Source organism: Bufo gargarizans, chromosome 3 (assembly GCF_014858855.1).
Source record: "Bufo gargarizans isolate SCDJY-AF-19 chromosome 3, ASM1485885v1, whole genome shotgun sequence".
Classification (NCBI taxonomy): Eukaryota; Metazoa; Chordata; class Amphibia; order Anura; family Bufonidae; genus Bufo; species Bufo gargarizans.
Window position 1 is genome coordinate 229,917,962 of NC_058082.1, and position 26,268 is coordinate 229,944,229.

Genomic DNA, 26,268 nt, shown 5'->3' on the forward strand with positions numbered 1-26,268 from the left:
CCCCCCCCCCCCCCTTTATCATGCATGAAGACATGGGTTCACACAGGTGTTCTCTACCTGGCAATTAACGTAGACAATATTTATAAAATCATTACACAATACAAAATTACAATAACTTCTATAAGAAAAAACATAAAATACAGCGATCATAGGAATACATTATATGTCTACATGCATGTCGCTGCTGTCAGCAAATCAATAGCCACCAAAGTTTTAAAAAAGTGATAGAGCTTAGGAGGGGATCATTTTTTTAATAGGATGACCTGTATTTTTTATTTTTATTAATACAATTAGTATTGAGCGCACCATCCGAAGCGGAATTCAGTCCGAATTTTAGGAAAACCTTGATTCTAAACTAATCCAAATTTCCTCACGCTTCATGGTAACGAATCAGGTTTTCTAAAATGGCAGCTACACGTGTTAGAAAATGAAAGTAAGTGTAGAGGAGGCAAGCCTGGGAATGTGAGATCAACTATAATGCTGTGAAGCCATCCAATCCGCCGGTAGCCATCCCCCTGTGATGTCACAGCTAGGCAGGACACTATAAAGCCCTGATACTGTGCCGTCAACACCATTTATCTGTGTGCCGAGCATGGGGAGAGACATGACAAGACACTCATGCACTTGGGGCAGTGTTGCTATTAACTGAGAGTGTAGGACAATATTGGAGATGAAGAGTGCAGGGAGACTGCAAGGAGAGTGCAGGGAGAGCGCTGAAGACTGCTGAACTACAGCTGCAACTTATCGCTAATCCATTCAGTTATCTGTAGAGGTACTGTGCCATCAGTATTACAGGCAGCTCTAATTTATCGCCGTGTACATAAGTGTGCAGTGCACCAAGATTCCTACTGTAGCTAATCCGTTCTGTTAGCTGTAGAATAACTGTGGCGTCAGCATTACAGGCGGATCTAATTTATCGCCGTGTACATAAGTGTGCAGTGCAACAAGATTCCTACTGTAGCTAATCTGTTCTGTTAGCTGTAGAATAACTGTGGCGTCAGCATTACAGGCGGATCTAATTTATCGCCATGCACATAAGTGTGCAGTGCACCAATATTCATAGTTAATCCATTTTGTTAGCTGTAGAGTTAGGCCTCTTTCACATGAGCGTGTGTGCCCCGTGGTCATGCTGTGGCCCGCAAAATGCTGGCCGCAATGCATGAGCACAGTCCGTGGGGCAGCCGCAGCGGATCGCTGACCCATTCACTTGAATGGGTCCACGATCCGGGCGTTCCGCAAAAAGATAGGACATGTTCTATCTTTTTGCAGAACTGTAAATACAGTGCTTCCGTAGGGTTCCGTTCCGTGCTTCCGTTCCGCACCATTCCGCATCTCTGGATTTGCGGACCCATTGAAGTGAATGGGTGCGCATCCGTGATGCGGAATGCCCACGGACTGGCACCCGTGTATTGCGAATCCGCAAAACATCAACGGGGCGCACACGCCCATGTGAAAGACGCCTTATCGTGTATCAGTATTACAGGTCACTGTTACGTTTAGGCAGATTGGCCTGGTTATAACTGATTTATAGAGACTTGTGACAAATTAATTCGTAACGAATCTAATTACTTGTCAAATTTCAGTGAAGCTGCCGGATCAAATTTTTCAAAATTTCGCTCATCTCTAGATACAATATTTGGATACATGCAATCTTTTGATCATTTAAAAAAAAATATTTTTAATGCGTTTATTCTCCTAGATTTTACAATTTTCTTTAGTCCACTAAGGGGATTTGAACCTGAGATTTGAACACTTGTACCATACACTGTGATACAACGTATTGGGATATTTACTGGTAATCTGTGACATCCTGCCAGAGGCAGGGTATAATAGGTGTCATGAGATAGGAGGCCCGCAGCTGCCATGACAACTGCTTGGCATTTACACAGAAGCAATTTCCTTCCGATGAGTAGCCACTCAGATCAGAATGGATTGAGCATGACATTAGAGTGGTTAAATTGCAGGGCACAAATTTATAATACGGATTAGTGATAAGCATCATAGGCAATATTCGTTTTCACGATATTTCGTGAATTTTTCACTTAATATTCACAAAAAATTAGCAAATTTTAGAATTCGTGATCTTCAGTCATTATTTTTGCAATTGCGCAAATTGGCACTAATGATGCGCATATTTGTTGTGCAATACATGCAACTTCACTATTAATCATATCTGAGTAGATATTACTGATTGGTGCACTAAGTATTGATGTGACATCACAGCGCTATGTCTGTAGCATGTATGTATGGACAGCAGAGAAACAGTAATTCCTATCACACTACCTAACACCCTGCACTGGAACCCATCAGCTACACTATATCACTATCTAACCTACACTATCTCCCACTAACTATCTGTATTATGTATATATGAGCTAACTAACTATCTAATGTAATTGGATAAGGAATAAGATCCAGATGAAAGCACAGAGCACAGCAATGACACTGCTGTCTCTCTCAGAACTGCAAAAAACTACAGAAAATGGCTGCTGGGGAGGTTCATATACAGTAAAGGGGTAGGCAACTCTCCTATTGGTTGCTAGGGATGTTGCTAAGCTCTGACAAAGATATTGCAGCCTTCTCATTGGCCCATAAGCAAGATGGGAGGTTACTGATGGATTCTCGAAGTGCCGACATTCGCGATAAAAATTTGCGATTAGAATATTCGCGATCAACACTAATACGGATCAGATGTGGACAAAAACAATGGTGAAGTGCATGAGCCCTTATTGTTTAAAAGCTTTAAAACTGCCCTAAAACTGTGTGAACAAAGCCTATAACACAGGTAAAGGAGACTTGATTTAAACATTTTGCTAGAGGGGTCTCCTGTGGTTGCCTGATTACAAGGTATCCTGCTGCTGAGACCCCCAGCGATCAGCTATAACCTGTTCAGGAACCCGCCAACAAGTGTTCAATTTCTCTGCAGCAGAACCCCAGGGGAAATGAGGCATTACAATGTAGAACCCATTGGTCCGTAGAAAAAGGCACTCTTGGTATCCAATCCCAGTTCTTGGTAACGCACAATGGTCCTGAATGGGAGAACCTCCAATAAGGTCACTTTCACAAAGTCAGTGTTTGGTCAGTGATTTTTCTCGGTGATTGTGAGCCAGAATCGGGAGTGGAGGCTACACCGAGATAAGGTTTAATGGAAAGAATTGTACCTGTTCTGTGTTTTGGCTCACAGTCGCTGATGGAAATGGCTGATTAAACACTGGCCAGACCCTAATATGGTATTCAAAAGGGAATTTTGTAAACCAGACATTCGCTTCCATTTCTCCATGCAGTCCATATAACGAGTCTATCTGAAATGTTCAGTGGTTACAGAATGATCAGAGGGAGCCGTAAAATATTTACTAGTTCATTCCTTACCGTTTTATCTTCTCTTTGACACTTTAAACTCATTTGCCTGGAATCCATTATTTTGAAATCTTTCCTTGAAAAGTGCAGAGTAATCACATGGCGCACTTCCATTATTCAGGTAGTGATTTTCGAGGGCACTGTGATATTGACTTTGGGAAATAGTGGAAGCAAATCAAGCCGAGGTGATAAATAGAATAGATAAAGATATTATTACTACTGATTAACGCCTGCACGAGGTTATTGGACAAGGTAAATGAAGTGAGTTGAGAGGTGTGGATATCTTCTCAGCATACTGAGCAGTAGGAGAAGCGCACGCTGGTTTCTCAGAGGTTTACACATTAATAGAAATGCGCTACCAAACACACCAGTGTAATATGCACGACGTGCAGTATATATTTCCACAAGTGAGTCAAGCCCCTGCATGCAGTAAGGTCCTTTCACACGAGCGAGTTTTCCGCGCGGGAGCAGTGTGTGACGTGAACGCATAGCACCCGCACTGAATCCTGACCCATTCATTTCAATGGGTCTGTGTACATGAGCGGTTTTTTTTTCACGCATCAGTTCTGCGTGGCAGCAGGTTCTATATTCTGCGTTTTTCACGCAGCCCTGGCCCCATAGAAGTGAATGGGGCTTCAGTGAAAAACGCATTGCGTCCGCATAGAAGTGCGGATGTAATGCGTTTTTCACTGATGGTTGCTAAGAGATGTTGTTTGTAAACCTTCCGTTTTTTATCACACGCATGAAAAACGCATCAAAACGCATTGCACTTTTGCGGAAAAAACTGAACAATGGAACGCAATCGCAGACAAAACTGACTGAACCTGCTTGCGAAATAGTGCCAGTTTCACTGAACGCACCCAGAGCCAATCCGTCACGCTCGTGTGAAAGAGGCCTAACTCCTCTACTGATGATGACGTCACTGAACTAACGTACATTGGACCGCAGTATGCCTTATTGCCTGGTAGTTCACAGGGAGTTTTTATAGATTTTTATGATTTACGGGTTTATACATTTACAGTGGTATGCACCTTGTGACTCCTGTTATGAAGCTACAAATCCATATTTAAAGAAGGCATGCAAGACTTAGGCCCCTTGGGGATGAGCGTTCATCCCGCAGCGAGTCCGCAGCGCAGCTCCCGGCCTGACCTCCCAGCACTGACGGGGTCACATAGCATTATATTGATTCATGATGCTATGTAACCCTTACAGTTCTGAAACGTATTGGATAACACTGGCAGCATTATGTCAGTGTTATCCAATACATTCCAGAACTGTAAGGGTTACATAGCATCATAAATCAGTATAATACTATGTGACCCCGTCAGTGCTGGGAGGTCAGGCCGGGAGCTGCGCTGAGGACTCGCTGCGGGAGGAACGCTCGTCTGCAAGGGGCCTTAAAGGGGTTGTCCAAGTTTGAATAACCTCCTCTAGGATGCCTGACCCCGCGACCCTGCACATACTTACCTGGTCCCCAATGCTGGATCCAGGACTGCAACCGTAGTGGCTGCATCTAACCTGCTGGCAGAAATCAACATCCGTCGATGGGGGGTAGACAAAAGGGGGGCTGCTATGAAATTAAATATAAACATCATTCATCTTTGAACCCCATGCGGATTTCTGTGTGTTAGGGTGCCTTCACATGCGGATTTTGTCACAGAATTTTCTGCGAATGAAAATCAGTCCCATTGATTTGAATGGGGCGGCAAGCACATAGAATTCCGCAAGCCACATTCAAGTGAATGGAACTGATTTTCAGCCATGGAAAAGTCTGCAATAAAAGCCGCAGGGCGTCTTACCGCACCAAATTCTGCATGTGTTTCATACGGCTTTGATGCAGATTGCTGAACAGTTTAAATCCGGACAGCAGGTCAATTTCTGCAATGAATGAAAAAGTAAAGTGTACATTCAAAATGTAAAAGAAAAGCATGCGATCCGTAACATGCGCCGGTATCCTTAGGCCACCCGCAAACGATGTGGAATATGTGCGGTTCCCGTGCAAAAAAATAAATAAGCCGAGTAGTACAGTACCAGCAAAGAAAGAAAGACCATGGAGCAAGCAGTAAAAGATTACACAAATCTCATGCAGACGGTGGATTTTTTCCATGCAGAAGTTTACCTGCTGTGCGGATTTCCAAATCTGCAGCATGTCAATTATGTTTGCAGTTTTAGCTGCAGATTTCACACTTTTCCAATGAAGGGTGAGATCTGTGACAAAAGCGCATCTAATCCACACCAAAATCTGCAATTATGATCTTATGTGCATAAGTATGATCTTATGTGCGTTCACCTGCAGGAGGCTATTGGGTGGGTGCACACAGTGTAGATTCGTGTACAGAAAATCTGCACCAAACCACACAAAAACACACATAAATTCGCACTATTTGTGTGTTTTTTTCTGTGCAGATTTGATGCGGTTTTGCTGCAGAAATCCGCACAAAAAAAACACGACAATTGACATGCTGTAGATTTCCTTCGATGTGCTGGTACCGTATTACACTGCCGTCACCGTATTACACTGCCAAAACTACATTTTCAGCGAATTTCATCTGTTTTTGGGTCAAGCACATGGATTTCCACATGTTCCATTCAAATGAAAGGAACTGATTTTCAGTCACAGAAATTTTCTGCAACAATATCTGCTGTGTGTGACGGCACGCTAAGGCTACTTTCACACTAGCGTTCGGGGCTCCGCTTGTGAGCGCCGTTTGATGGGGGTCACAAGCGGCCCCGAACGCATCCGTCCAGCACTAATGCATTCTGAGTGGACGCGGATCCGCTCAGAATGCATCAGTCTGGCAGCGTTTGGCCTCCGCTCAGCAAGCGGACACCTGAACGCTGCTTGCAGCGTTCGGGTGTCCGCCTGGCCGTGCGGAGGCGTGCGGATCCGTCCAGACTTACAATGTAAGTCAATGGGGACGGATCCGTTTGAAGATGACACACTATGGCTCAATTTTCAAACGGATCCGTCCCCTATTGACTTTCAATGTAAAGTCTGGACGGATCCGTCTGAGGCTACTTTCACACTTAGAATTTTTTTTACAATATAATGCAGACGGATCCGTTCTGAACGGATCCACCGTCTGCATTATATGAGCGGATCCGTCTCAGACGGATCCGCTCTGAACGCAAGTGTGAAAGTAGCCTAAGGACGCAGCCTGTTTGGACCTTGCGGATATGCTTTTACTTATACAAGTGGTTCTGAGAATGCTTTATCACGACACATTGTACTTCATGCTAGTGGTAAATCTTGGTCACCATGTCATCGGTTTATTTATGAACAAAATATACAGAAAATGACCTATTTTCCAAATCTGTATATTTGTTTTGCTTATAATGCTGCTTTCACACAACCATAAGTATGTGTGACTGCCACATTTTCCCTGGGGCTTATGTGAGCAGAACTTACTATCATTGTAGATCACTATGATGCTGTGAGTTCGGTTCATATGAACCACGGTTGGTCTGAGAAATGCCTCGGGCCACATTTCACAGACTACACACAGCAATGTGAAAGCAACCTTATAGGGGCCTTCACACACTGCAGATTTTGTTGCAGAAGATATTCTCAAACTTAGGCCTCATGCACACGACCATTCAGTTTTTTTGCGGTCCGCAAAACACGGAAGCCACCCATGTGCCTTCCACAATTTGCAATTTGTAGAAATGCCTTTTCTTGACAAGAATAGGACATGTTATATTTTTTTTGCGGGGCTACGTAACGGAGTAACGGATGCGGACAGCACACAGAGTGCTGTCCGCATCTTTTGCGGCCCCAGTGAAGTGAATGGGTCCGCACCCGAGCCGCCAAAACTGCGGCTCGGATGTGGACCAGAACAACGGTCGTGTGCATGAGGCCTTAAAATCAGTTTTGTTCACCTGAATCCGCAAAAAACGGATCCACAAAAAATACAGATGACGTCCATGTGCATTCCATTTTTTTGCGGAACGAAACAGCTGGCCCCTGATAGAACAGTACTATCCTTGTCCGTTATGCGGACAATAATAGGACATGTTCTTTGAACGGAACGGAAAAATGGAAATAAGGAAATGGAAGGCATACAGAGTACCTTCCGTTTTTTTGAGGATCCATTGAAATGAATGGTTCCGTATATGGTCCGTATACGGAACGCAAGAAAACGAACGTAAACAAAAAAAAAACCTTCGTGTGCAAGAGGCCTTAGACATATAGTCACACCACTCAAATTAATTAGTTAATAACTAAGGCTACTTTCACACTTGCGTACAGAGCGGATCCGTCTGGTGTCTGCACACACGGATCCGCTCCTATAATGCAAACGATGACATCCGTTCAGAACGGAACCGTCTGCATTATATTTGAGAAAAAATTCTAACTCTAAAAGTTAGTCAGACTGGATCCGTCCAGACTTTGCATTGAAAGTCAATGGGGGACGGATCCATTTGAAATTGCACCATATTGTGTCAATGTCAAACTGATCCGTCCCCATTGACTTACATTGTAAGTCTGCACGGATCCGTTTGGCTCCACACGGCCAGGCGGACACCCGAACGCTGCAAGCTGCGTTCGGGTGTCCGCCTGCTGAGCGGAACGGAGGCCAAGCGGAGCCATACTGATGCATTCTGAGCGGATCCGCATCTACTCCGAATGCATTGGGGCTGTAAGGATCCGTTCGGGGCCGCTTGTGAGAGCCTTCAAACGGAACTCACAAGTGGAGCCCCGAACGCAAGTGTGAAAGTAGCCTAACATTTGCCATATGTCTGCTTTATGTTAGCATCTTTGAATGGCCTTTTATTGTTTAGAAGTTTAGAGCAATTCTCCAAATTTTTTAAGAAATTTTCAACTCCTATCTTTTTTTATAGACCAATTCAGTTCTGAATGGACAATAAAGGTGGTGTCCTGGTAAATATAATGATGACCTATCCTCAGGTCAGCTATTTCATTGAGCCGCCGCGCTCACCGGAGCTCTGGTGAGCGCAGTCGGCTCTCAGCATCTCTCGAAGCACAGCACCAGAAGGCCCGTCTCGTTTATCGTTTCCACACCTGTTTTAGGCGTAGAAAATGCTCTCAATGTAAGCCAGCAAGGAAGCTGGCTTACATTTAGGCCCCTTTCACACGGGCGAGTATTCCGCGCGGATGCGATGCGTGAGTTGAACGCATTGCACCCGCACTGAATCCTGACCCATTCATTTCTATAGGGCTGTTCACATGACTTAGTACCCATCACTTATGCGTTGCGTGAAAATCGCAGCATGCTCTATTTTGTGCGTTTTTCACGTAACACAGACCCCATAGAAATGAATGGGGTTGTGTGAAAATCGCAAGCATCCGCAAGCAAGTGCGGATGCAGTACGATTTTCACGCACGGTTGCTAGGAGACGATCGGGGTGGAGACCCGATCATTATTATTTTCCCTTATAACATGGTTATAAGGGAAAATAATAGCATTCTGAATACAGAATGCATAGTACGATAGCTGCTGGAGGGGTTGGAAAAAAATAAAAAATTATTTAACTCACCTTAATCCAATTGCTCGCGTAGCCGGCATCTCTCCTGTCTCTTTCTTTGCTGATTGCAGTCAAAGGACCTGTGGTGACGTCACTCCGGTCATCACATGGTCCGTCACATGATATTTTACCATGGTGGTGGATCATGTGATGACCGGAGTGACGTCACCACAGGTCCTGTTCCTCCACACAGCTAAGATGAAGACAGAAGGAGATGCTGGCTTCGCGATCAAGTGGACTAAGGTGAGTTAAATTATTTATTTTTTAACCCCTCCAGCGCTATTTTACTATGCATTCTGTATTCAGAATGCTATTATTTTCCCTTATAACCATGTTATAAGGGAAAATAATACAATCTACAGAACACCGATCCCAAGCCCGAACTTCTGTGAAGAAGTTCGGGTTTGGGTACCAAACCTGTGCGATTTTTCTCACGCGAGTGCAAAACGCATTACAATGTTTTGCACTCGCACGGAAAAATCGTGCGTCTTCCCGCAACGCACCCGCACCCGCACATTTTCCCGCAACGCCCGTCTGAAAGAGGCCTTAGACCGATGCTGGATATGCTGAAGTTATCTAGAGGCCGGCGACTATATAGTCCTTTAATTTTCCAAAGCAGCTCTGGAAAATGAAAGGTAGAATCTGATTGGTTGCTATGGGCAACTAAGACAGTTTTCCTTTGCACCAGTTTTGATAAATCCCCGCCAATATTTATTATCCTTAGGCCTCTTTCACAGGACCGTATGGCTTTTTCAGTGTTTTGCGATTCATTTTTCACAGATCCGTTTTTTGTTTTCCGTTTCTGTTCCGTTTTTCCGTTTTTCAATAGATCGTTCTTCAAAAACGGAACGGATACGGAATACATATGATGTATTTCCGTATCTGTTCCGTTTTTTTTGTGGACCCATTGACTTGCGTGGAGCCACGGAACGTGATTTGTGGGCAATAATAGCACATGTTCTATCTTTCAACGGAACGTAAAAATGGAAATATGGAAACGGAATGCATACTGAGTACATTCCCTTTTTTTGCTGAACCATTGAAATGAATGAACGTATACGGAACGAAAAAAACGGCCCGTAAACGGGAAAAAAAACGGTTGTATGAAAGAGGCCTTATTCTGCAGTTTTTAGATACAGACGTGGACAAAATTGTTGGTACCCTTTGGTCAATGAAAGAAAAAGTCACAATGGTCACAGAAATAACTTTAATCTGACAAAAGTAATAATAAATTAAAATTCTATAAATGTTAACCAATGAAAGTCAGACATTGTTTTTCAACCATGCTTCAACAGAATTATGTAAAAAAATAAACTCATGAAACAGGCATGGACAAAAATGATGGTACCCCTAACTTAATATTTTGTTGCGCAACCTTTTGAGGCAATCACTGCAATCAAACGCTTCCTGTAACTGTCAATGAGACATCTGCACCTCTCAGCAGGTATTTTGGCCCACTCCTCATGAGCAAACTGCTCCAGTTGTGTCCGGTTTGAAGGGTGCCTTTTCCAGACTGCATGTTTCAGCTCCTTCCAAAGATGCTCAATAGGATTGAGGTCAGGGCTCATAGAAGGCCACTTTAGAATAGTCCAATTTTTTCCTCTTAGCCATTCTTGGGTGTTTTTAGCGGTGTGTTTTGGGTCATTGTCCTGTTGCAAGACCCATGACCTGCGACTGAGACCAAGCTTTCTGACACTGGCTAGTACATTTCTCTCTAGAATTCCTTGATAGTCTTGAGATTTCATTGTACCCTGCACAGATTCAAGACACCCTGTGCCAGACGCAGCAAAGCAGCCCCAGAACATAACAGAGCCTCCTCCATGTTTCACAGTAGGGACAGTGTTCTTTTCTTGATATGCTTCATTTTTTCGTCTGTGAACATACAGCTGATGTGCCTTGGCAAAAACTTCGATTTTTGTCTCATCTGTCCACAGGACATTCTCCCAGAAGCTTTGTGGCTTGTCAACATGTAGTTTGGCATATTCCAGTCTTGCTTTTTTATGATTCGTTTTCAACAATGGTGTCCTCCTTGGTCGTCTCCCATGTAGTCCACTTTGGCTCAAACAACGACGGATGGTGCGATCTGACACTGATGTTCCTTGAGCATGAAGTTCACCTTGAATCTCTTTAGAAGTCTTTCTAGGCTCTTTTGTTACCATTCGGATTATCCGTCTCTTAGATTTGTCATCAATTTTCCTCCTGCGGCCACGTCCAGGGAGGTTGGCTACAGTCCCATGGATCTTAAACTTATGACTAATATGTGCAACTGTACTCACAGGAACATCTAGTTGCTTGGAGATGGTCTTATAGCCTTTACCTTTAACATGCTTGTCTATAATTTTCTTTCTGATCTCTTGAGACAGCTCTTTCCTTTGCTTCCTCTGGTCCATGTCGAGTGTGGTACACACCATATCACCAAACAACACAGTGATTACCTGGAGCCATATATATAGGCCCAATGGCTGATTACAAGGTTGTAGACACCTGTGATGCTAATTAGTGGACACACCTTGAATTAACATGTCCCTTTGGTCACATTATGTTCTGTGTTTTCTAGGGGTACCATCATTTTTGTCCATGCCTGTTTCATGAGTTTATTTTTTTACATAATTCTGTTGAAGCATGGTTGAAAAACAATGTCTGACTTTCATTGGTTAACATTTATAGAATTTTAATTTATTATTACTTTTGTCAGATTAAAGTTATTTCTGTGACCATTGTGACTTTTTCTTTCATTGACCAAAGGGTACCAACAATTTTGTCCACGTCTGTATATCCCACATGCTGCCATAGTGTCCTAACTGACCCAAGCATAGGTCTCAAAAATGCAAGAGCACCTTATGATTTTCAACAACTTTTTATTAGAAAGTTTTTCAAGCAACAGAGGACTTGAGGTGTCAAAACATAACAAACCCACAAGAGGCATTTTGGAAACTACATTCTTCAAAAAGATAATCTTGGCCCACCAGGCAGAGGTGTAGCTAGCAGGGGTGCAGGGTGTATGGCTGCTCTGGGCCCACAAGGATAAAGGCGTTCCACCAGGGGAGGACTCGGATGAGCACAACTGTATCAACATCTGCAGGACACCAATACCAAAGCTCCCTGCCCTAATGCTTTCTGTTTTGTAGGCCACTAGTCCACTTTAGGCCTCCTGCTTACAGATTGTTGAAACCACGCACAAGGCATCAGTGTCCCGTCATTGCACTGTGCCTTCTGTACCTGGACCCTAACTATGCAGTCAAGAGGATCCCTAGTGGGATTAGTGAGATGCATATTGTTTTTTTTTTCCTAGGACACAAAGGTGGCAATTATTCTAGTGTGTGATACCCCATTACTTTAGAGAGGGCCACATGGGGCATTATTTCTTATTAAAGAAGGCAATCATGGGGTACTATTACTTTTCAGGGTGATACCTGGGACCATATCATTACCTTTTATGGGGCACATTATTTTTTTTAAGAGGCACTCAGAAGCACATTACTATGTTTTAGGTGGCACCCAGGGGACATTATTACTTCTCAGTAGGAACTCTGGAGATTATTATCTTCAAACAGCATACAGAAGGATACATCAGGGGCATTGCTACTTTCTAAGGGGTATCAGCAGGATGTAAGGGTGTAACATAGTAACATAGTACATAAGGCCAAAAAAAGACATTTGTCCATCCAGTTCGGCCTGTCATCCTGCAAGTTGATCCAGAGGAAGGCAAAAAAAAACTAAAAAACCCTGTGAGGTAGAAGCCAATTTTCCCCACTTTAGGGGAATAAAATATTCCTTCCCGACTCTAATCAGGCAATTAGAATAACTCCCTGGTGTAGGTTGGGAAAAGGTAGGAACTTAGGATTCTGGATAAGTGAGAAGCCAAAGAAGTCTCTGTTGCAAACTCTGCAGACACAAGTCCTCAATGGAAGAAGTCATCAAGTTGGTCTGGACCAGGTGGAAAAGACAGGGAAAGTGAACTGCAAGTCACTGGAATATACTGTACTGCATTCACTTATACGACCTGTAGATTGCTTGTGTAGCACAAATATCTACCACTATATGGTCACTGTATTGGGGTAATATTGGTCTTTGTACAATGGATTTTATTCAGTAACAGTATGATGTTTATTTTCAGTTACTGTGTGATGGTATTTTTGGCAATATTGGTCTTTGTACTGTGTTATGATCAGTTGCAGTATGGTAATATTATTCAGGTGCTGTTTAATGGTATTGGTCACTATTTGCTGTCATCATGACTGCAACACATCACACCTCACTACAGACATCCGTGGCACACCTGTGGGGAGGGAAGCTCTCTCTCCTTGCATGCCACAGCTCCAGCAGTTGCTTACATCATGAGCTGCTCCATCACTGTTGCCCGTCACTTCAGGTTACCACAGGCGCATTGACCACTACGCCACATCCTTAGCCAGGGACAGTAACTTGAGTCTCCACACTCATGCCTTTGAGACCCCTTCAATAAGTTTGGGCATTTTCTTCATCACACCCCCAGCCAGGAGGTGATGTGTGAAACTGTAAGAACTACCACAACATTTCAGCAGGGTACATGCACGATTCATATTGCAGGAGGGGATCCCCTCTCCTCTGTGCTCACTCCCTATGGTTGAAGTAGGTACCCTTCCCCTGCTGCTCAAACATTGCTTATACAGTATTTGGTTTTGGAGTGGTGACACACAGACCAGCGTCATCACTCGCATGACCATAGTTTCTGCCCCTAAGTGAATAAAGAGTCAGCAAAGGGGTAGCACTTCTCTTCTGTGCTGGACAGGCAGCGCTGCCTGGCGAACTAAGGGGCCACACTGTCTTTGCAAACAGTAAGATTACAAATCAACAAAAAGTACCAGAGACAGTGTATAACTGAAGCATGGCAGTAGGGATCACTCTCCTGGCATTAATACTTACTACATGTGTTTTTTTTTTTTTTTTTTTTTTAAGGTATTTCTTTAGTAACTCTAGTAGTTCCTGTTGGAATTGGAATGTTTGTAAACTATAAATGGCCCAAGCAAGCAAAACGTATATTAAAGGTAAGGAAATTAAATGTAAATTAAAAAGTATGGAAGTCAAATATCAATTAAAATTGATGCATACACATACACTACATATTACTGTTAGTTCTGCAAGAGGCAACAACACTGAATGAGAAGGTCCATACACAGTGGTCTAGCTATAGGGCGACAGTAGTCGCAGGAGCAACCAGACCCTGTGCCAGGGAGCCTGAGACTCCCACTCACCAAGGTTGTCAGTAAATTTTCTGTAGTAAATGAGCCCTTTGCAGGTTCCACTAGGTTAGACTACACGGGTCTCAGTTATTACATTTACTCCTCCATATACCTACCTTCCTCATTCTATTTTGTAGTTTTTAGATTTGGGCACCATTGTGGGTCCTCATGGCATTCAGAGTCAGAACATTGTATTCAGGGTGCACACAACGTCTTGACGCTCAACAGCATCAGGACCTAATGTGGTGGCACCTAATTCTAAAGAGGACCAAACATGGGAGGAAGAAGTGTTAAGTAAATGGAGGGGTTTGGTTTGGGGTCTCAGTTGATTTCTTGGTATTATCTGGAGACTGAATATATTAAGAGATTAACTAGGGATATTGATTTATGGTCTGAATTAAGTTTTGGGTCTAGAACAGAATAATTTTGGCATCTGGTCTGGATTTATTTTGTGATCTTATTGAAAGCTTCTGGTCAGTACCATGATACTGTAGTATAAGATTAGAGCTTAGTAAATAATGGGATAAACCTTTAGATTTGGTGGAAATTTTACTTCCGTAAAAGCACTGATGGCTGAATTCAGACTAAGGCCTCATGCACACGACCGTTCCGTATTTTGCAGTCCGCAAACCGTGGATCCGTAAAAAATGGAAGCCGTCCGTGTGCCTTGAAATGAAAACACAAAAAATTGGTTTGTCCCACAAGATGAAAAAATGTCATGGTGTTAAACAGGCAGGAAGTGCTCAAACCCTTATGCAGTTGTGCATATATATAAGGGGAGCAAATCCTGCACTTGTGGCCCGTTGCTAATGGCAATCTCCAGCAAAAATGCATACAGTGGAGGATGCCTGCAGCGGACCACAAGTACCACAATAGACATCCTACACAAGATAGCAATTATGTGGATGTGATATAACAATATAATAATATTTGCAAAGACAGGTGCACTCTGCGGTCTTACTAAACCCTCAAACTGATGTTAAAATTGAGAGATTAGCCAACATATCCTACTATGGAGGACATGTCTGAGCCCGAGCACCGCGCCAAGGTTTCTTAAGTAGCTTGGGTCCTAACACTCTACCTGTGCCGTATAGGGCAATACCAGTGGCCTCACGCTCCTGTACTTCGCCCACTGGCCCCTGGTATTGCCCATATGGCACAGGTAGGGCAGTGTTAGGACTCAAGCTACTTGAGAAACCTTGGTGCGGTGCTCGGGCTCAGACATGTCCTACATAGTAGGTTTTGTTGGCTAATCTCTCAATTTTAACATCAGTTTGAGGGTTTAGTAAGACCGCAGAGTGCACCTGTCTTTGAAAATATTATTATATTGTCCCACAAGATGCCAGATCATCCTCAGGAATGAAAGCACCCAAATGAAGCAGCCAAGCAACACGGTGGTCTCCCTGGTAGTATGAAATATTATATATTAAGCACAAAAATTATATTTTCCAGGGAACTTAGACACTGATTTAATCTTTTATGTCAATTATGCTATAAATCCACTGAGCAAAGTCAGCAATGAGAGATGTTTTTGCTTTGTAGGTGGGGTCAATAACAGGAGGCATTCTCATTGTCACTATCGCTGTGGTCGGAGGAGTATTGTACAAAGGATCCTGGATTATTGATCCAAAATTGTGGATTGTAGGAACCATATTCCCAGCTGTAGGATTCACAATGGGCTTTCTCCTAGCCACCATGGCCAATTTATCATGGAGCAGGTATGCATTTTTTCCTTAGGTATAATAGATACATTTTAGTAATGCTTTTTGGGATATTTGTCTTGTAAAAACTGGTGCTAAACAGTGGTTTTCACAGAGTGATGGAGTAGCTGGGCAGCAGTAGTTGGATGACCAATGTTTTTAAAGTTTACAGTGTTCTTTAATACAACTTAAAGGGGTTATCCAACCCCCATAAATTCCCCCCAAATGCCTGGGCCCCTCACACAGATTGTACTTACCTCTCTCCCCAGCACCCGTGTCGCTTCTGATGCCACCCCTGCATCTCCCTATCACGCCGATCAAAACATCCGGCGACGGGGGGGCCTCCCTAGCATCGCGGGTGACACTAGAGAGGTTCATTCCCGTCGGGGCCTGTTATTGGCTGCCCTTCCCCATTGCCGTATGTTTTGATCCGTGCGGGCATCAGAAGCAACGCAGGTGCCGGGGAGCGAGGTAAGTACAATCTGTGTGAGGGGCCCAGGCATTTGGAAGGGCATTTTTAGAGTTGGATAACCCCTTTAATGGAATGAACATATGGAAATCATAGCTTTTACCACTCATGTAAAAAATTTAATATGTAAAAGAAATAATTATAAAATGGGAGGTTCAGAGCTGCCATAATTGCCATAAGTTACCATTTGCCATTGCAGAACTCACAAGTACTAGATAAATAGATTATAACCTATAAAAATGCTGTCCCCCTCCTGAAGGATGTAACAAATATATAGTATGGGGCTGGCAATACAGGGCTGGACATTTCCTTAAAGGGGTTCTCCAGGACAGATCAGCTGGAGTCCAGCTTCCGATACCCCGATTATGGCGCTGTTTACTGCAGTACTGCTTTCATATTCTTCAGTGGGTGCAGAGATGCAGTAACCGGCTCCATCTACCTACTGCACGGGGGTGTACAGTTCTGGTGGCAGAGCTACTGCAAAACAGCAGATCAATGGAGATGCCGGGAGTTGGACCACTGGCAAGCCAATAATGATGATCTAGCCAAAGAATCATCCTAAGGCTATCAACTTAAAAGTCCCAAAGAACCCCTTTAAAAGTCATATTATTCCCATTTCTTCCCACAGGGGGATCATAAATTGCAAATTCTTGACACATTTGAATATTTCACATGGGGGGGGAGGAGTTATAAGAGGAAATTAATGTTCTTTTTGTAGTTCAGATTAAAAATTAAAAAGCTATTTGGTAAATTTCTTTGCAGAATGTCCCCATTTTCCTTTACATTAGTTTATAGAAATAAGCTTTACTGTACTGTAACTTATACACAGTTTATCATTTACGGTACAGTAAGTCAATTATGTACTGTATCTCCTGTGCCTCTGAAATAATCATAGTGAATAATGTATTTAGGTGTCGCACAGTGGCGCTGGAGACTGGCATGCAGAACGCCCAGCTATGTTCTACCATTGTACAACTCTCATTTACACCTCAGCAGCTAGGACTGATCTTCACATTCCCATTGATATACAGTATTTTCCAAATCCTAATTGCTATCCTTTTTCTATTGGGTAAGTCTACCTGCTTTTTTCATTTTTAGAACACTTTAGACAGGAGCAGAAATTTACAACTACACTTACAAAGTGGTGTCAGTACTTTAGTCAGTGTACTTGGAAGAAGCGACAGCCCACCTAATCTAATAATACGGGTGTGACGATCGTGGCGCACTACACATAACAGTGGGACTGGCACCTTATAAATACCTTATCTGTGTATAAATATAATGCTAAGCATCTACTCACCTCATAAATGATAGATGTATGAGTGGACTTTCATTGGTATTTTGCCACTTAGCAAACTCCTGCATATAATCCTACTGCTTGTCTGGATCCTGCTAAGACCTGGTGTCTGGACCTGCTCTTGTATCAGTAATGGCTCAGTCACACCGCCCAATTGTGGGCAGATTATCAGGAACAAACGCACTTACTAACACTTATTGACAATCTGCCTGTGTAAAGGTGCCGCAGATCACTCTATGAACGAGCTTTCCCTTCAAACAGCTGATCATTGGGGGTTCCGGGAGTTGTCCCCCTGTCGATAAGGAAAGGTCATTAATATTTTTAAAAAGCGGACAACCCCTTTGATTGTTGTGATGTTAGAATGCTTATGTAGACATTAGTTTGTGTCTGTTCCAGCACAATTTGAAATATTTGAACCAATAAATGTGATAGACTGCCTCACTGGTTCATCAAAAACAGACCAACAGACCGAATCTGTAGATTATGGGCTGTACAAGCAGCGTCAGATTGAAGTCTAGGCCCACCAGAGGAAATTATTTTGAGGGTCCATCCTTTGTGTATATAGGACATTAAGGGCGCTATTTAATAGGGGTCCATTATTGTCAGAGCTCGGGCCCTCCGGAGGATCCTTTGGTGCTCTGGTGGGCAGTCCAACACTGTGTACAAGTAATGCACAATTGCATCTTTTCTTTCATTGACTGTATGAGGAGGACATTAGAATAGATTGGAACCCAGTGTTATATGTATTTCATGGCTAATTTTCATGCTTTTCATGCCTAGGTTACCAAATTTATAAAAGGATATGTGGCAAAAAACTTGCAGTAGATGACTCTCCAGTGTCGCCATATGGACAGGAAAATGACGGATTTGATCTTGATGAAAAGCCAAAGGATTGAGAGAGGTGTGGGAACTCTTAGGCCTCTTTCACACTACAGTTTTTTGCGTTCCGTATACGGTCCGTTTTTTGCGTTCCGTATACGGAACCATTCATTTCAATGGTTCCGCAAAAAAACGGAATGTGTTCCGTATGCATTCCGTTTCCGTATTTCCGTTTTTCCGTTCCGTTGAAAAGATAGAACATGTCCTATATTTGGCCGCAAATCACGGTCCGTGGCTCCATTGAAGTCAATGGGTCCGCAAAAAAAACGGAACACATACGGAAATGCATCCGTATGTCTTCCGTATCCGTTCCGGTTTTTGCGGAACCATCAATTGAAAATGTTATGCCCAGCCCAATTTTTAACATGAAATTACTGTATACTGTATTTGCCATACGGAAAAACGGAACAACGGAACCACAACGGAAGCAAAAAACGGAACAACGGATCCGTGAAAAACGGAACGCAAAACACTGAATTCAACATACTGCAGTGTGAAAGAGGCCTTATCAATATTCAGCTAGAAGAACATGAAGAAACCCAAAAAACTAAACTATTTAATAGATATGTAATATACATGGATCCACAGGGTTCCCATGAGATGGCTTATTTTTATGGGTATGGCTGGTTTCAGACAGCCATGTGTGGTCTGGGAAAAATGGTCTATGTGATGGCCACATTTCTCAGACCAACCGCAGCTCCTCTGACCAAACCTTGCAGCATCATAGTGATTTATTAGGTTGTGAGTTCCTGTTCAACCGCAGGTCTGCTGTACTGTACTAAGAACCAACACATACCTCAGATAAAATAATATCAAATTATAAGGGGGCCTAGACATATAAGTTGCACCTCCTATCCTGACCGACCCAATAGCCCCCAATAATAATGAAAGAGTATTGACATATAATATGTAGCAAATCTTTATTAATAGTACAAAAATATATATAGACAAGGTGAAGACAAAAAAGGAGGGAGGAGGCCAAAAGAACCCCTCACCCCAAATAGCCCCTGGTAAGGAGACCACACAGAAGCAACACGGGTAGTCAGCTGAATATAATAGTGGTATAAATACCCATAGGTAAAATGTACATGTAGCCGGAATCATATACAATGAAAAATAACCAGACTATTGTTGTACATGAAAATCTGAATGAAACTGCATACATACAATGTGTGGGGACCAACAACAGGCCGGAGCATTATCCAGTCAAACACGCAAAAGCATGCTAGTGGGTCCACACATCAAAGCATGTAGGCTGCGCCTACAAGCCGCAGCAATTGGAGGCTGTTAATGACAGTAATCAATGATACATAATAAACATGAAACCAGTTATTATGCCTACTGCTAAAGTAGAGCCATGAACATAAGGTGTGTGGAAACCAATAACATGTCAAAAGAAAAATATCCAGTCGCCAATAAACGCACTGTAGCATAGTAATGGGTCCACACACCAAGAAATGGATGCTATGGCTACAAGAGACAAACCAATGAAGCTGCAAATAACAAAAGTCAGTTACCCATGATGAGCGAGCGAGTTATTACATGATGAATACATATAGCTATTAAAACAGACATGTCAGGAGAGGTGACAGGTCCTCTTTAAATAAGTGAATGGGTCTCCTGTGCAGTGCAGAGCAGGAGCCCACCTCTCATATGAAAGTTGGGCTCCTGCTCTAATGGCCCAGATCAGCACACCTACCGATCCATGCCGTTTAAACACTCAGATGCCATAGTCAATAGCGACAGTGGCATCTAAGTGGTTTAAAGGGAGAAGGCTCCCTCTGTCAGGCATCGACATCCTGCGAGTGAAATTGTGAGGTGCTGATGTCTTAATATGACAGCCGGGGTCTAATGATGGCCCCTAGGTCTGTCTGCAGTGTATTCCCTAAAAGGCTGTTCCAGAGGCATAGCCTTAGGGTCCATTCACACGTCCGCAAAATGGGTCCGCATTCTTTCCGCAATTTTGCGGAAAGGGTGCGGACCCATTCATTCTCTATGGGGACGGAATGTGCTGTCCGCATCCACATTTGCGGATCCGCACTTCCGCATCCGTGCTTCCGTTTCCGCAAAAAAATAGAACATGTCCTATTCTTGTCCGCAATTGCGGACAAGAACAGGCATATTCTATTATGTCGGCAATGTGCGGTCCGCAAAATGCGGAAAGCACATTTGCCGCTTTCCGTGTTTGGCGGATCCGTGTCTCCGTTGTATCCGGAAAAACACATTGCGGACGTGTAATACAGCCTAATAGTCCCTGTCAGTATAGTACTGACGTATAATACACTGTACTACATAAGCAGTATCAAAACTGAATAGAATTTAGCTTAAATTAAAAAGTGCTTATGAGCTGTCAGGTAACAGCTCTCTGAGAAGGAAGAGCGTCCCCCCTCTATGTACTTGCTAGAACGTTATTTTGCATTATTGTATATTATTATAATGAACTGTATCATTTTAGGAACGTTGGTGCCAAAAAAGGAATCATTTTGGTAATAATTATACCTTTTTAGTTCTTAATTATTCAAGGATCATCCAACTTTAAACCATGTGTAGCACACATAAAACTATAACCAGCTACAAGTCATATTTCTGAAATAAAGTTTATGATCTTGTCTGGTTACATATATATATATATATAACATGTACAGGTGAAACTCGAAAAATTTGAATACTGTGCAAAAGTTCATTTATTTCAGTAATGCAACTTAAAAGGTGAAACTAACATATGAGATAGACTCATTACATGCAAAGCGAGATGGTTCAAGCCTTTATTTGTTATAATTTGGATGATTATGGCTTACAGTCATAATCTCAGAAAATTAGAATTTTGTGAAAAGGTTCAATATTCTAGGCTCAAAGTGTCACACTCTAGTCAGATAATTGATCCATAACACCTGCAAAGGCCATTCAAAAGGGTTGGGGACTTTCACAAGGAGTGGACTGAGGCTGGAGTTAGTGCATCAAGAGCCACCACACACAGACGGATCCTGGACATGGGCTTCAAATGTCGGATTCCTCTTGTCAAGACTCTCCTTAACAACAAACAAGGTCAGAAGAGTCTTATCTGGGCTAAACTGGTCTGAACTCTGTTGCACAGTGGTCCAAAGTCCTCTTTTCTGATGAGAGCAACTTTTGCATCTCATTTGGAAACCAAGGGCCCAGAGTCTGGAGGAAGAATGGAGAGGCACACAATGCAAGATGCTTGAAGTTTCCACAGTCTGTGTTGATTTGGGGAGCCATGTCATCTGCTGGTGTTGGTCCACTGTGCTTCATTAAGGAGATTTTGGAGCACTTCTTGCTTCCGCAGTCGAGCTTTATGGAGATGGTAACTTCATTTTATAGCAGGACTTGTCACCTGCTTACACTGCCAAATGTACCAAAACCTGGTTCAATGACCATGGGGTTACAGTGCTCGATTGGCCAGCAAACTCAGCTGACCTGAACCCCACAGAGAATCTATGGGGCATTGCCAAGAGAAAGATGAGAGACATGAGACCGAACAATGTAGAAGAGCTGAAGGCTGCTATTAAAAGCATCCTCATATATTTGATTCACCTTTTAAGTTGCATTACTGATATGCAAATTTTTCAAGTTTTACTTGTATATAGTTAGTTGTAAACATTTATTGCTGTATTCTCGTGTGAATAGTTTGAGAATGTGTCATGTCTCTACCTCCATGTTGCTGGTAATAGGTTGTAATAATATTGTAACTTTTTTTGTCCTTGAAAGAATAAAAATAGATAAAAGATTAACTAAACACGTCTGTCTCATTAAAAAAGTGAAGCGTAAGCACTACAGTAAAAGACATGCTACTGAAAAGCAGCATTGTCACAGAGCTGCCATTCAATATCCATTCTTCCTTCTGTCTTTATAGCACTGGGCGGTAAGTGACTAGATATACATATAATGGAGGGAGAGCGATTTCCCTATTCTCTAAGCAGAAACCCACTCCCACCTTTAGGCCATTTTCAAATGATTCTATTGAAATCCATGCATATGCCGACTCCGCCAAATAATCGGATTCTGGATGATATACCATCAGTATTGCTTCAGTATTTAATCTTGATTTACATGCTGAAGGGTTATCTGAGACAATATGGGGCTGCTGGGGGGGGGGGGGGGGGTAATCTGAAGCAATATGGGGCTGCTGGAGGATGATCTGAGGCAATATGGGGCTGCTGGGGGGGTGATCTGAGGCAATATGGGGCTGCTGGGGGGGTGATCTGAGGCAATATGGGGCTGCTGGGGGGGTGATCTGAGGCAATATGGGGCTGCTGGGGGGGGTGATCTGAGGCAATATGGGGCTGCTGGGGGGGGTGATCTGAGGCAATGTGGGCTAATATGAGAGGCAATGTGGACTGCTGGGGGCTAACATAAGAGGAATGGGGCTGATGGGGGCTAATATAAGAGGAATGGGGCTGCTGGGGGTTAATATAAGAGGAATGGGGCTGCTGGGGGCTGATATGAGACTGCTGGGGGCTGCTGAGAGGCATGGGGCTCTTATCTGAGGTCTGATTGGGGGTCATTCACATTGGGGTCTGAGCTGAGGTCTTGTTGGGGTCTTATTAACATTGGAGGTCTGATTGGGGCTGTTAGCTGAGGTCTGATTAACATGGGGGTCTGATTGGTTGTCTGACCTGAGGTCTAATTAAAAATATTTTTTTCTTATTGTCCTCCTCTAAAACCTAGGTGCATCTTATAGGGCGAAAAATATGGTCATACAAAACTTTGACATGCCGAAGATTGAAAAAAAAAAAAATAAATGATGGAAATTATACGCCCACGTGAACAGCCCTATTTATTAACATTAGAAGCAGATTCTGGCACATAAAATACGGGCCATATAGGGATTGCAAAAAAGAGTATTGATCTTGCTTTTCTATAGAACATAGTAATGCACAATTTTTCACTATGGCTATATTCACACAGTGAGGATCTGGTACATATTTCACACAGATAATCTGCTGCATGCTAAATTTAATGTAAGTGAAGGGGATAACTCAGAACCTCATTCATACTTTACAGAGAAAGAATCAGTGCAAATATTTAAAGGGTCACGGAGGATTTGCAAGCATGCCATACTCTGCTTGGATCAGGTGATAATACATATTAACATTGACAAAACTATCACACAGATTGCTCTAGATTTTTTTGGCAGCAAATGTGCCCCAGGTGAAGATACTATAATAAATGAATGGCAGCTTGTCATGTCTGTGAGGAGACACTCGCTGAGCACTGCCAGTGAACGCTGGGTGCCATGAGTAGGCATCACTTGGTCGAAGCTTTGCACCTGCCTTCAGTTATCTGTAGTAGACCAGAATATTAAAAAAGAGACACTACTATCAATAAGGATTATTTCTTTTAAATCATAATAAACATTTAAAGGGTTCCGTTTAGTATTCGACGTAGGCGCAGTGAGTGACGGACGCTCGGCTGCTGCCAGGCAGACCTGTGACGTAATCGGCGCAGGTGCAGTGAGGAAGCTGGCAGCAGCCGAGCGTTCGTCATTCACTGCGCCGAATACTAAACAGAACGGCGCACGATTAGGAGAATGTCAATCAAGTGGATGTAGGCGTGCAAAAACGAGATTTTTTTTTAAAACTTACCTGTAAAATCTCTTTCTCGCCCTTCATTGGGGGACACAGAGACCGTGGGTATAGCTATGTCCTCTAGGAGGCGTTGACACTAGTAAAAGCTGTTAGCTCCTCCCCCGGCAGCTATACCCCCTCCAGCCTGGAGAGAGAGCTTCAGTTTGTGAGAAGCAGTAGGAGAAGCAAGTAAACCAACAAAAAAACGTGGAACAGCAACAATGCCAAGAACCAAACCAGGTTCTAACCAGCAACAACCACAACCGTGGCCGACCAACAATACTGGGTGGGTGCTGTGTCCCCCAATGAAGAGCGCGAAAGAGATTTTACAGGTAAGTTTTACAAAAATCTAGTTTTCTCGCCCATATTCATTGGGGGACACAGAGACCGTGGGACGTCCTAGAGCAGTCCACAGGGAGGGAAAAAACACAGACCCATGGAACAAGCGCCCCTGTATGTAACTAAGAACTGCCGCCTGCAAGACCAGTGGTCCAAAGACGGCGCCCGCCGAAGCATAAGCATGCATCTGGCAAAAACTTGAGAATGTACGCAAGGAGGACAGTAGCCGCCCTGCACAACTGCGCGACGGAACTGAGTCCTCCGAGCCCAAGAGCGCCACCGCTCTGATGGAGTGAGCCGTGACACCGAAGGGCGGAACCCTGCCCCGGGTGCAGTACGCTTAAGCAAAAGCAGATGTGCAAATGACACCCTGGAGGCCGCCAATGCCTTGCGAGGACCCTCCGTGATGACAAAAAGGAGAGTCCATACACCGGAAGGGACTGGAGGCTGGCAATAAACCGTCAGAGCCCTGACAACGTTCAAATGATCTAACTCCCGTTCCCTAGGGGGTGAAGGGAAGGGACACAGTGATGGAGGACAGTTTCTTCATTGAAATGGAAAGCAGAAACCACCGTCGGAGAAAGGAATGAATAGGCCGGGCAACCGCTTATCCCTGTTAGAACCAGGAGGCTTTCCGCAAGAGAGCGCCCCAACCCGGACACCCGTCTGATGGGTGTGATAGACACAAGAAAAAAATTAAATAAATAAAACTACCGTCCAGGACAGGAGTCGGAATGACATCTTCCGCAAGAGTTCAAAGGGAGAATTCTGAAGCGCTAAAAAGGACTAAGTACAGATCCCAAGGTGGTAAAGGAGGACGGTATGGAGAAACCGTATGTGCCATTCCCAGAAGGGAGGTATTATGGGCCCCGGGAGGGTCAGAGGACGCTGGAAAGGATACCAGCGCCGTACCTGGCCCATCAAGGAACCGAAGGCTAGACCAAAAACCCGGAACCGAAGGAACCACCCCTGCTAAAGGGAAGCGCGCCACGTAAACGGTAAGTGGTCCACCAATGTCCCCCGAGCCAAGAGGCTTGTGGGGAGACTGAGAAGCCGGCTGATAAAGAAACGAGAAAAAGACGCCTGAATGAGGCATGACCAACCGCAAGCCAAGGAATCAATACGTTGGATAGGAGAAGTAGAGACGATAAGGGATTCCGTCAGCGACCGTGTACTGACAGTCGATCAGACCAAGATGAGAGCAAAACTCCTGCCTCGAGGAGATCCATCAACAGTCGTGACAGCACCCCCGCTCAGTCTGGCGTGGCGAGTCTCGTAGTCTAGCCACAGAAAATGCATGACTACATCGGACTGACATGGCAGTCACTAGTCAATTCTTCAAAGAGGTAGTTGTGGATACGAGTAGTACACCCAGAACCAACTGGTAGGAATCACCTGTAGAAGGGGGAATATGGAAAACATCACAGCCCAACAGTTCCGGAGCAAGACGAAGAAAAAACACAGAACCAAATCCCTGCATCAACGTAGATGAGGGGAAGTAGTAACGTAGGAGCTACCAAGGTTTGCGGAGTGGCCGTGAACCCTGAGCCAGAGAAGGAAAAAATAAAAAATAAAAAAATGGCAGGGCGAAGTCCATTCCCCATCTGAGACTGGCACTACACAGAATAAGCCACCGGATGATAGTGGCAGTGCCATACTCCGCCTAAGGAGGAGGCCATGCAGCGTCCGCCACCGAATTTGGCGTTAGAAGAATCGTCACACGACGAAGGAGCCGTGCGGGGGGAACCAGAGTACGTAATGGCTACTCCAGGACCCCCGTACCGTAGGAGTCGCAGCGTGCCCGCCAGCACAAACTGACAGGCAGACTAGAGTCCGTAGAAGCCATGGTCTCACACTGCCCCAGGGAAGGAGAGCTAACCTTAAACACTCCACCTGGGAAGGGCGTTGAACAGGAACAACCGCCAAGCCAGCG

General features: G+C 43.8%; 1 protein-coding gene across 1 annotated transcript in view; it reads left to right on the forward strand.

The window, feature by feature from the left end:
- LOC122932654 (ileal sodium/bile acid cotransporter-like) overlaps nt 1-18,554 on the forward strand; it is a 28,741-nt gene extending 10,187 nt beyond the window's left edge. The window contains exons 3-6 of the mRNA XM_044287187.1: nt 13,783-13,871; nt 15,609-15,784; nt 17,147-17,304; nt 18,313-18,554. Coding sequence (XP_044143122.1) covers nt 13,783-13,871; nt 15,609-15,784; nt 17,147-17,304; nt 18,313-18,428 — 539 coding nt within the window. The 3' untranslated portion in view covers nt 18,429-18,554. The remainder of the gene's footprint in view (nt 1-13,782; nt 13,872-15,608; nt 15,785-17,146; nt 17,305-18,312) is intronic.
- The last annotated feature ends 7,714 nt before the right edge of the window (nt 18,555-26,268 follow it).